General features: G+C 39.1%; 1 protein-coding gene across 29 annotated transcripts in view; it reads right to left on the bottom strand.

Annotated features, from left to right (window-relative positions):
• Positions 1-13,013, bottom strand: part of Ank2 (ankyrin 2) — a 675,290-nt gene that overhangs the window by 160,654 nt on the left and 501,623 nt on the right. For 25 of the 29 annotated variants that reach the window (XM_029563867.1, XM_017798338.2, XM_029563883.1 and 22 more), the window contains 4 exons: positions 9,902-10,087; positions 9,490-9,513; positions 6,061-6,159; positions 4,437-4,535 (listed from right to left, as the gene is read on the bottom strand). In XM_029563867.1, the coding sequence (XP_029419727.1) occupies positions 4,437-4,535; positions 6,061-6,159; positions 9,490-9,513; positions 9,902-10,087 (408 nt within the window). The remainder of the gene's footprint in view (positions 1-4,436; positions 4,536-6,060; positions 6,160-9,489; positions 9,514-9,901; positions 10,088-13,013) is intronic. The other 4 variants (XM_029563865.1, XM_008833733.3, XM_029563877.1 and 1 more) reach the window with 1 other exon arrangement.

The following is a 13,013-nucleotide window of genomic DNA, read 5'->3' as shown; positions in this document are numbered from 1 at the left end:
GGCTGTTCTTGCAGAAGACCCGGGTTTGAATCCCAGCACCCACATGGCAGCTAACAACTGTCCATAACTCCAGTTCCAGGGGATCCAGTAGCCTCTTCTGACCTCCACAGGTATTGCATGACATGGGTTCACTTACCTACATGCAGGCAATACATGCATACACATAAAAATGATATAAACACCCAAAAGGAAAGTATAACCAAAGATTAAAGGGGCCAATACAATTTTTTAAGAGTCCATATCCATAGCTAAAGGCTATATAAAAAGCAACAATGCCAGATAGGAGATACCTTCTTTTGATTTGTTGGCCAAGGTGGCCAAAGGGACTGCCAGATAGTAATCCAGCATAGAACTGAGAAAATGAACAGCAGACCCCAAACTTATCTAAAGGAATATTGACAAATGATTGCTGCTATATGAGGAATAGCTGACCCTCCTAAAACAAAGACCTCTAGATAAGCTGACTAGATTCACCGGAAGGGCAAGTAGTGGGGAATGGCTGGGGATGTCGACAATACAGCAGACAGTAGCAGGGATATCAGAGTATAAGGGCTCTAGTGGGGGAAGGAAGGCTATGGGAGGCTGCCATCTGGGAAGTGGGTGTATAGTTGATTAAGATGGTTTGGGATGTTCTGTGTGATATACACACACACACAAAAAATCAACAAATTTAAAAAAGTGTATTATATTTGAGGAGGAAGCATGGAAATAAATGTCATGTTAATTAGTAAGGGTGATAAACATTACCATTGAAATCTACCAATGACTTTATAGACATACACAGGTGCCAAGGATCCAAGTGCAACCAATTATGACTAGTAATAATCAGATACATTCAGATTAGAAATGCATGCGCTAACATCTCAGTGTTAGTAGCAAAAACAATACATCTTTCTGCAAGGAACAATATATTCTAAAATGAAATGGAGATCTTTTTTAAAGGTTAAAAACTCATTCAATTTTATGTCTTACAGGGCTTATAGTGAGTTCAATATTGTATAACTGCATTAATTCAACTGTGAACTTAGAAACTTGCACCCACCTGTGAAAGGGATGTACTCTAGCTCAGGAAATTGTTATTGAATATGTCAATGCTGTTATAATGAAATGATGATCCTCTGGGCTCCAAAGGGTACTGGCAGCTCCACTGCTCTGACTCTGCAGTCCACAGCACACTCAGCTCATCTTGCAGACCCAAGCCAGCTCCATTCCACACCTGCCACTGTCCTTGGTGGTCGTCCCATGGAACAATTCTTCAAAGCATAAAAGTTTGCTCCTTAATAATTAGTAGATGTGAAAAACATTACCATTGAAATCTATGTGATGACTTTATATCCATTCTCAGATGCCAAGGAGCTCAAAAAGTAACCAACTGTGACTAGTAGTAATCAGATATATAGAGATTAGAAACTCAAGTGCAATCATCTTAATGTCAATTGCATTAAAACCTGAGTACAATATTGTATAACTATACTAATTCAACTGTAAACCTAAAAAATTATAGCCAATTTTGAAAGAGATGCATCTTAGCTCTGGAATATGTCAATGCTGTTGTAATGAAATGCTTCTTCTAAGTATGTGGTTATTAAATAAATAATTTTTAAAAATACTTGCAACCTGCATTCAGACACATACATCTCTTTATTCCAGAGATGCAGGGGTGGTTCAATATATGTAAGTCAATAAATGTCATAAATTATATAAATGGATTCAAAGACAAAAATCACATGGTCATCTCAGTAGATACAGAAAAGGTGTTTGACAAATCTCTGCACACATTCATGATAAAAGTTCAATAGGGAATTGGACTGGAGGGAACATATCTCAACATAATTAAAGCTATATACAACAAACCCACAGCCAACATCATTTTAAATGGAAAAAATAACTGGAAGCATTTCCATTAAAATCAGGAACCAGACAAGGCTGTCGACCATCTCCACTCCTTTTCAATATAGTGCTTGAAACTCTTGCTAGAGCAATAAGACAAGAGAAGGAAATTAAAGGTGCACAGATTGGAAAAGAAGAGGTCAAAAAAATCTCTTTTTGCAGATGATGTGATACTATATCTAAGACAACTCAAAAATTCCACCAGAAAACTCCTAGAACTGATTTCCACTTTCAGTACAGTGGCAGGTTACAAAATTAATCTCAAAAATCAGTAGCCATTCTATATACCAATAACAAGCAATTGGAGAAAGAGTAGAGAGAAACCCTCTGATTCACAGTAGCCTAGGAAAAAAAGTAAAATAAAATATCTTGGAATAAACCTGACCAAAAACATCAAAGAACTCTACAACAAAAATTTTACATCTTTAAAGAAAGAGATTGAGGGAGACATCAGAAGTTGGAAGGACGTCCAATTCTAATGGATTGGAAGAATCAAAATGACCATCCTACCAAAGGTAATATATAGATTCAATGCAATCCCAATCAAAATCCCCATGACATATTTCACAGAATAGAAAAAAAAATCCTAAAATTCATATGGAAGTACAAAAGACCCCAGATAGCCAAAGCAACCCTGAGCACAAAGAACAATGCTGGGTAGAATTACTATACCAGAGCTCAAACTATATTACATAGCTATAGTCATAAAAACAGTGTGGTACTGGCACAAAAGTAGACACATAGATCAATGGAACATAATTGAAGACCCAAACATGAGTACACACAATTTCAGCCGCCTTATATTTAACAAAGTTATCAAGAACACAAATGGAAGACAGCATCTTTGACAAATGATGCTGGCAAAATTGAATTTCCGCCTGTAGAAGAATGCACAAAAATCAACTGCAAATGAATCAAAGCCCTCACAGTGAAACTTGAAACTCTGAAACTGTTAGAAGAAAACATTGGAAACAACCTACAAGACATAGGTGTAGGAAAGGAATTCCTAAATCGGATATCAATTGCTCAGGAATTAAGTTCAACAATCACTAAGTGGGAACTCATTAAACTAAAAAGCTTCTGTATAGCAAAAGAAACAACCAAGAAAGTGAAGAAAAAAATCCCACAAAGTGGGAAAACATCTTCACCAGTGACACACTGACAGAGGTTTAACAGCCAGAATATATAAAGAACTCTAAACACGAGCAAGAAATGAAATGACCCAATTAAAAAATGGGCTAAAGATCTAAACAGAGTTCTCAAAAGAAGAAATAAAGATGGGCAAGGAACATCTTAAAAAATGTTCAGCATCAGGGCTGGAGAGATGGCTCAGCAGTTCAGAATACTGGTTGTTCTTGCAGAAGACCTGGGTTCGAATCCCAGCACCCACATGGCAGCTAACAACTATCTGTAACTCCAGTCCCAGGGGATCTGACAGCCTCTTCTGGCCTCCACAGGCATTGCATGACATGGGTGCACTTACCTACATGCAGGTAATGCACACATACACATAAAATAAAAATAATGAATAAATTTTTTTAAAAAAAGTGTTCAGCATCATTAGCAATTAGGGAAATGCAAATTAAAACCACTGTAAGATTTCACCTTAACCAGTCAGACTGGCTAAGATCAAGAGAATCAATGATCCCAAATGTTGGCTGGGATGTAGAGAAAAGGGAACTGCTGATGGGATTGCAAACCCATGCAACCCCTATGGAAAACAGTATGGAGAACTCTCATAAAACTACAAATGAACCTTCATATGACCTGGTTATACCACTCCTTGGCATGTACCCTATTGCAGAGATACCTGTATAATCATGCTTGTTTCTGCTCTTTTCACATAGCTAAGTGATGGAAGCAACCTAAGTGTCCCTCAATGGATGAGTGGATAATGAAAATGTGGTACATCTACAAAATGGAGTTATTGGAAGCTGATTACTGCTGGATGAGGAAGAGCTGATTTTCTTAAAGGCAGGGACTCTAGATAGGCTAACTAGACCTCAGTGGATGAACTTTCACTAAGGGACATCTGGGCACACTAACTTAACATGATAGGCCTTAACACAAATGACAGAATGCATGAATTCTAGTGGAGGGGTTATGGAAGGGGCCAATGAGGAAGGGGGTATAAACATGATTAATATGTTCTGTATGAAATACACAAAAATTTACTAAAATTTTTTTTAATGATTTAGAGATTGAAGACTTAGGAGCAAAAAATTGTCAGTATATATGAAAACACTGTGCAAAAGCCATGTTCTCATAACCTAGTATGTGCCAATGTGCTGTCTTGATGACTTCCCAAAAGAGTGTTAGTACAGTCTTTGATCTTCATTCCCAGGAACTCAGAAAAACTTGAAAAACTGTCATACTGCATTGTTCCTCTAGGTATTTATGAGCAAACATTAATTTTGCTTTATTACTTGAAAGCTTTAAATATAGAGATATTGTCAAATGCAAGAAGCAATTTCCTTGAAAGCACAGGGCTTGTGTTTACTGACTATAGTGAGAACAGTAGAAAACTGAAGCTCTGAGATACTCACCCGAGTTCTGGCATCGATCTGACTGCCTCGATCCAGTAGGAGTTTCACCATGTTGGTATTTCCTCTTTTCGAAGCCACATGCAAGGGAGTGATTCCATTCTACACCATGGAAAAACCAAACAGAGCAGGTTGGATTTGACAGGGCAAGAAAGGACACAAAGGAGGTGGTGACGAGTGGGGTAACGTGGTCCATCCACAGTCCCTAGTTTCAATATCTTCTATTTTAAGGAACAAAGATGTACATAAACTATAGAATACTATTATTAGAAAATAAAAATGGAATAAAACTGCATAAGTTAGTCAATAACTATAATGTACATATTAAAGCATTAAATTACAATCTAGAGACAAAGGGATGACATCTGTATAATAGAAACAAAGCCTCACATTTTACTGAAGACAGGAAGAACCTTCGTTAAAAAAAATAAAAAGAGCTTTCTTTAACACTCATGTGATTTAGAGTTTAAGATCTCAAAATTCTGTATGCTCAAAAACAGAAAACATGGGCATGGTGGTGCACACCTACAATCCGATCTCCAGCACTCTGGAAGCAGAGGCAAGAGGAACTGCCAGCCAGCCTAGTCTACATAGTAAGACTGAGTTTCAGGCCAGCTGTGGCTATGGGGAGACCCTGCCTCAAAAAGGCAAAAAAGAAAGGAAGGAAGGAAAGAAGGAATGGAGGGTGGGAGGAAGGGGGGAGGAAGAAAGAGAAAGAAGAGAAGAGAAATATATCTATTAATACCTACATACCTAGTAGAAAAAAATGATTCAGGAAAAAACAACAGGAAATGAAAGCACCATAGTTTCAGTATAAAAGCTTTTTTTAAAAAAAATTTTTGAAACAGGATCTCATATAGTCTGGCCTGATATGTAGCCCAAGTTGGCCATTAAGCTAGATAGCATCCAGTTTCATCCTCTATAGCCCCAGGATTATGGGCATATGCTACCTACATGGCTTGTACAGGAGACTTCTAAGGACAATAGTACACACATAAATAGTATTGATTATGTTATAGCTATCTTATGCCATCATTACAACAAGGACATGTGCTTGATTTTTTACATGTCATAATGTTTCAAATATTTAAGTATTGCATCAATTGAATTATGTTAAATATTATCATGTATATGTATTTTATAACTACCATGCAAATGAATTCTTTCCAAAAGAAGCATACCATTAGGCACATATGCCACATGCTGCCTTTCTGTGTATTTTAGGGAGACATCATATGAGTAAAATCTCACTAAATCAAAAGAGAAAAAAATTCCCATCAAATTGTGTGCCCACTTGTAAGATACAGTCCCTACATAAATTGCGCTTAATATTTTAGCAGTTACATTGTCAACTGACCTAAAGCTAATCATTCATGATTTTTGGCATTATCTTTAAATATAGCAGTTCAAACTGCTGTCAAATTAGCTTCCTTAACTATGGACAAATTCTTATTTTCTATTTGCAGGATTATGATATCCTGTGATTTGAATAAGAAAATGAAAATTACAGCATCTTTAAAGTTAAAGACAGGAAAAAAACCTTAAAGGAGGCCATTAATGCTCATAATTACTTTCATAAAATACACATGTATTGTTGTGTAATATGAGAAATGGCCTTAATGCGTACCCTGGCGGTGAAGTCCACTGCAGCTCCCCGGTTTAGAAGAAGAGTTGCGACATTGACGTTTCCATAGTGTGCAGCTATGTGCAAAGGGGTAAAGCCGCTCTGGGGAAAGAAAGGAGGTGATATGGTAACCGGTGGTTGTAAAAGCCACACAATTCCGACAACAAACGCTTTAGTATGACTCCATATTTTAGTGTTATAAGGTGGTAAATAGGCAAATAGAAAGACAAATACCCTACATTTACTGGAAAATTTGTTTTTTAATTTATGAGAGTAGATGTTTATACAAAATCATGTTTCTTAAACTTTAGCATATTAGAAAAAAAACATAAAATGATGAAACAAAATAAGGTTTCAAGCACCAGAATAACAGTGATGAATAAAGTCTGTATCTAAGAAAGATTTTAACAGCCAATGATTTTATTCTGCTGTTTGGTTTTGGTGTGGGTTGGTATATGTGTGGTGCATATGTGTGATTATATATACCTCTGTGCACATGCTTGTCTTATTCCCTTGAGACAGGCTCCCTCACTGAAACACGGAGCTGGGCTGGCAGCTAATAGGCCTCAGCGGTTCTCCTGTTTCTGTTCCCCATACCCCTGGGGTGACAAATGTGGGCCTGGCTGTACTCAGCTTTTTTCACATGGGTGCTGAGGACTGGAACTCAGGCACTCATGCTCATACTTGGTCAGCAAGTACTCTAACTCACTGAGCCATTTCCCCAGTCCTGTTTTCCTATTTTTTAAAACAGCATTGGTTAGCACTGTATCTTCAGAACTGGGATAATATGGTGAGAAACTCTTACAAAGGATGTACAGTTTGTTCTACATCATTTACACTGATGTTGCTATCGTCATTCACAACTGCTTAGTCAGACTATGGTTCATAATAAAAACACTTAAAGACAAATATTAATATACTTCGTATCAATATGGACATGAAATGAAGAAAATAGTTGAGTTTAGTCCAATTTTGAATGTGAATTAGTTTTATCACTAAAATAAAATATGATTAATACAACCACATTAAAACAATTATGTAGGCATCAAAGAATTGTTTACTCACAAAATGTTTTTAAAACAAACCCTGAGAATTTAAAATGAAGAGAAGTATTACTTTTCATTTCTTATTCTGATAAAATGTAGTTAGATATTTCTACTATTCATTGCAACAGATTAATATTAACTTTGTTTCTTATTGAAGTGTTCAAAGATCTGATACTTTTCCTTACTCTATAGTTTTCATGACTTGATGAAATAATATAGGAAACCAGACAGCACTAATCGGCTCTCACATCCCATGGTTTACAGGTTTTCCTATTCTCTTTTATTGGAAATAAACTTTAATAAATGCCTTACTGCTTTTAAGAAATACTTAAGTCAAACTACTTTTCTATTGACTGGATATAGAGTTTGATGATATTATCAAAGCCCTCAGACAAGCATTCAGATGACTTATGTAATAGAATCTTCCCTATGCTATTAGTAACATTAGCTTCAAACAATTTCTGACTGTAGAGAAGCAGAATACAAAATAAGACTAGTAACTGCTAATTCAAACCCCACAACTGCGATCAAGGCAATCTTACTTTGCGTGTAAGTGGTGCTGTATTCATGCTAAACAAAGGGAGAAATTAGCATACAACCTGTTTAGATTTTAAAACATAGCTGAGTGAGGTATTTTTTTCATTTTTATTTTGGGACTTCTTGTCATCTAGACATATCCTTAATATATGTCTATTATTCAAATTAAGATTTTATTTCAGAAAATTATATCCATTGCTGGTGAATTATTTCCAAATTATTCAAGTACGTTATTATTTTTAGCATTTATAAAAATAAGTTAATTTATTGCCTGACCCTTTCTCGCTGGTCATAATAACTGACCATAATATAATGTCTCAGTCTGTGAAATCTTGCCTTAATCCTCAGCTGGTGTGAAGACTCTAAAGGAACTCCTCCCTGATTAATATGGGCGTGGAAGGTAGAGCTCACCCTTCTGCAGGATTACAGACAGAAGGTTTTCCCTCCTTGTTATTATTCTAATACTTTCAAAGAAATATTTGTAACTCAGGACAAATCCACTCAAAACATTACCGTCAACAAATGTTTTGAAGCAATATTGATTCTCACAGTTCACAATGAGAAATTCAAGGCACTAAAATCAGTAATTAAGATCAATTTGTATGAATCTAGTTCTGAACAATTTCACCAAGCATCTCTCTCTCTCTCTCTCTCTCTCTCTCTCTCTCTCTCTCCCCTCCACCTCTCTCCCTACTTTACTCCCTCCCTCTCCCTGACAGAGTCCACGCACAAAAATGTTGTATAAATAATTAAATAATTCAGGTAAATTGTCATCTCAGTAGATGAATATCTTAATTAAGAAAATGAGAGTTTGAGAAATACATGGTCACTTCTGTGAGTGCTGTGATGAATGGCCAGAGTGCTAAAACTCTAATTCCCCAACCTAGTGATGAAATAACATTATTCTAAAAAATCCCTTGATCAAAGCAAATCCTCATAAATAGTTCTTTGCTTTTGAGCAGGGATTATTTATTCTATTTTTATTTTATATGTGAGTACTTTTCCTGCCCATGAAGGACAGAAGAAGGCATCAGAGCCACTAGAACTGGAGTAACAAATGGTTGTCAGCTGCCATATGGGTGCTGGGAACTGAGCCCAGGTCCTCTTCAAGAGCAGCCAGTGCTCTTAATTACTGAGTCATGTCTCCATCCCCATATAGATTAATTTTTATAACATGCTTTTAATGATGTTTATGTTAGTGCATCTCTAAGCAATGATCAGGGAGAGAACACACACACACACACACGCACACACACACACACACCCCAGGCTTCTGAACTGAATGTTCTTGCTTATCATAACTTACTTTGGAAATGAAAATGAACTAATGGAAAGTATTTTAGGACTTACAGGAGAAAAGTAATTGATTTGCTCATGATATGCTAAATATCATTATTGATCAGAAACAATGTGGTAAAGAAAAAAACATTCAGAAAAAAAGGGCAATGGCAATAAGATTTAAAAAAAGATAAAAGTGCAGTAACAGAGAAACCTTGCTACTTTTCACTTCCCTTAAGTCTAATGTGTACATTTTCATTAAGAGGAAGCAATCACATCTCTTTGCAAAAGAGTACAGCACATTCACTATAATATAAGCAATGGTACTGCTTCATTTCATGCTGGGTCTATTAAACTATTTAAATAATTGTTTAATAATGCTTTACATACATGCTGCATCAAATATATTTGAATTATCAATGTTCCTTAATTATGGGGTTTTTTTCTAAATAATTTCCTCATTAATGGAATTTTAATCATTAGTATGAATTAGTGAGCATTTATTCTAAGTGGCCCAAAAGTAAAAATAAACAAAAACAAGGTAAATGCTTTTATAATGGCTATACTGTACCTCAGTTGTCCTATTCACCATCATCTGAAGCAGTGTTTTGGGGGGAAAAGAAGGAAGATATTACACAATGCAAAATTAGACAATCTTCTCAGTGCATGTGAGTATATTATTCTAACATGCCAAAATGTAGTCTACTGGGAAAAGATAATTCCATTACACTGTAGCTTTACTTTCCAATTCTTTCTTTGTATTATTTATAATGTAAACAGAATAAGGAAGCAAATATCTCAACAGCAGAGGTCATTTTTTAAAGAAAACTCTTTAGCAATTAATGTTTTTTGTTACTGTCTTCAGTAGATAATCCTTTTCTCTTTGAAATACCTCTGGACATAAGTTATATGTTATTCCTTGATCCTCACCCAGGGAAACCTGGTATTCAAAGTTCCTCTCCACAGCTGTATCTGGCTCTTACCTTGGATTGTACGTCAGCATTGTGATCATTCTGAAGCAGGAGTGCAGCAGATTTGGTGTCATCTTTCCTGGCTGCAATGTGCAGAGCTGGCAGCCTCACTTTCCCTTTGGTATCATTCTCCAAGAGAATGGCCACTGCTTGGTTGTGTCCCTGCTGGAGTGCTACAGCAAGAGGAGTAAAGCCATCCTGGAAAAGGGGAAGAAAAAGAAAAACGCTTTCCATTAGCATATGCACATTTGGAATTCAGCAATAACACCTGCTAACATAAAGGAAAAATAAAAAACTGGAAGGACAAAAAGAATGGAAACCAAATCTGTGGGGACCTAAAGGCCCCGCCTTGCAGAAGTCCAAGAGGAACTTACTGGGGCACAGCCTGACTTGCTTTAAAAGTCTGAAGAATACTTCTGCACTGCTGAGGAGTGCATGATCTGCACGTGACCATCCTTAAGATACACCCGGGGGGGGGGATATCCAGGTGAGTTTATAAGCTCTGTAACACCTGCAATAAATGAGTCCCTGCTTGACTAGGCTCCCCATTGTGTCTGAGTGTTCCGGGTACTGGGGGCAGCGTGGGCTGTCGAATGGCACACTGACTCATCCACAATCATCACCGCCTGGAGGTCGCTGGTTTGAACTCCTGGCAACTGGTGCCCAGCATGGCACTCGAAGGAAGGTGAAAAGAAGAAAAGAAAGAAAGAAGAAAAATGGATTGGGACCAATCTGGAAGTTCGGGGTAAGCGAGACCCGAAATATGTGTAACGCAACTTTTAAGCCTGAGGACCCAGCGCTTAAAGCACTGAGAGATATCCTTAAAAGCAGGGGATTGTATCTCTCAGATCGGGTAGCTCAAAAGGTTTGGGCAGAGGTGAGTAATTTGGCTCCCTGGCTACTTGGGGCTAATGTTTTTACTGAGGATACATGGGAACATGTGGAATGCCTAGCTTGACAAAGGGAGGTTCAATTGGGGGTTGATCCGCTGCTGGAGTTCTACCCTATTATTTCAGCCTTAAAGGCATGCTTTTGGCCTGAGAGCCATAGCCCTTGGCACCACCTCCTGACGAGCCTTCAGAAACCCCAGCATGAGAATCATGGGAAGAGTCTGAGGAAGAATGCAGAAGAGCAACAGAAGTGAAACCAAAAGCGGCCAAAGTAACAAGCGGCACCTCGAGTGTGCCCTGGCCAGCTTCAGGGCTTCCTGAAACCCCTGAAAACCGTCCCCATTTCCAGGATCCTGGCCCCACTCAGGAGGCTTCTGTGAGGCCACGGGTGGAAGCGTATCCTATTAATGTAGCCCAGGAGGCACACGCCCTGACCCCTGGCATCCCTCGGAGGTGAAGGACTTAAAGGAATTTAAAAAGGTGGTAGCTGAGGATGGCCCGGGATCACCCTGGGTAGATACTCTCCTCCAAGGCTTGGCTCATCAGCAGTGTACTACAAAGGATGGGCTGGACCTCACCAAAGCAGTCCTTCCTAGCCCTATATATATTAAATGGTGTGCCCTCTTTAAGGAGGAATGCAGGATACAGGCTGAAAGGAATGCAAGTGCCAACACACCGGTCCCCATTACTTTGGGATGTTGACTGGTTCAAGTGACCGTTATGCCACAGGGGAGCAACAGTCAGGCATTCCAGCCCCATATACAGAACAGGTCAGGGTCATAGGATTAAATGCTTGGAGAAAATTAACTCCTCTACAAGTTTATATACAGAGTAGAGAAGAGCTTAAAATGAAAATTACCCCCAGGCCCATTGAGGGAGCAATTCACTAAACTCCTGGTACGGGATGGAATGGGTGCTGATCACAAGATAGCCTGTGCTGGCCTTAATTAAGGACGGGACCATGGAGCAATGGATAATTGCCTCCAAGGAGGTGGGAACCCAGAGGGTGCAAACCAAAGCCATGGCTTCTGTCTTACAGATGCAAAGAGAAGCTCTGACCCATGTGCTAACCCAGGCATTTAATTCACTTAATCTGGGACAGCAGGTAACAACGGGGCCTAGAGGAATAGAAGGCCCATGTTTTGGCTGTCGCCAAACTGGCCATATTAAAAGAAATTGTCCTCAGTGAGAGAACTGGCCTAAGCCTGGAGGTGGGGTATCAAAAAGACCCCCATCTATGCCCTGTCCCCGGTGTCACAAAGGGTTCCATTGGCAGAAGGATTGTAAATCCAGATTTGATATTGAAGGAAAGCCTTTAAACTAAGTGAGGGACAGCCTCCAGCCCCGTTGACAAAAGAAGGACTTCCCCAGGATCGGCTACATTTACAATGCCCTCGGGGAGGGATCGGGAGAGGAGAAAAACATATGGCAAATTGGACAGTCCCTATTATCCCTGGCGTAAGGCTGAAGATGGATCTTGAAATAGATGGCAGGAGGTTTACCTGCCTAGGAGACACGGGGGCTGATAGGACCATTCTTAGAAAGGAAGAGGTCCCATCACAATGGCACCTAGTTTCTGGGCCCCAAATCCTAGGTGTGGGAGGATACACCCCATCAGAGGAGATTTGCGAATGGCTCATGTGGCAGGATGCAGATGGAGCTAAAGGGGACGTGCGACCCCTGGTGGTAGCAGGGTTATCTGCCAACCTCATAGGACAAGATATTTTGGGGTATGCATAGGACTGCATAACCACTGATAGCAAGGCCTTTTATGATGACTTTTTGGACGTTGAAGAGTCTGATAGGTTTCCTGAGTCAGCAACTCAGGGGTTGTCTTTCCATATCAATTACAGGGAGGGACTCAAAAAAAGAACATCAGGTTCACCCCCAATTCTAAGGGGCACTGCCCCTCAGGTTCTGGCTATCTAGTGGTCCCCTGGAACTGCATAACCACTGATAGCAAGGCCTTTTATGATGACTTTTTGGACGTTGAAGAGTCTGATAGGTTTCCTGAGTCAGCAACTCAGGGGTTGTCTTTCCATATCAATTACAGGGAGGGACTCAAAAAAAGAACATCAGGTTCACCCCCAATTCTAAGGGGCACTGCCCCTCAGGTTCTGGCTATCTAGTGGTCCCCTGGAGTGCCAGTATGGGTGGAGCAGTGGCCATTGCCTGAGACAAAGCTACAGGCTTTAAAGGAAATTGTGCAGGAACAATTACGGTTGGGCCACATC

Source organism: Nannospalax galili, unplaced genomic scaffold (genome assembly GCF_000622305.1).
Source record: "Nannospalax galili isolate Female #2095 unplaced genomic scaffold, S.galili_v1.0 scaffold216, whole genome shotgun sequence".
Taxonomy (NCBI): Eukaryota; Metazoa; Chordata; class Mammalia; order Rodentia; family Spalacidae; genus Nannospalax; species Nannospalax galili.
This window is presented reverse-complemented; position numbering and strand designations above follow the sequence as displayed.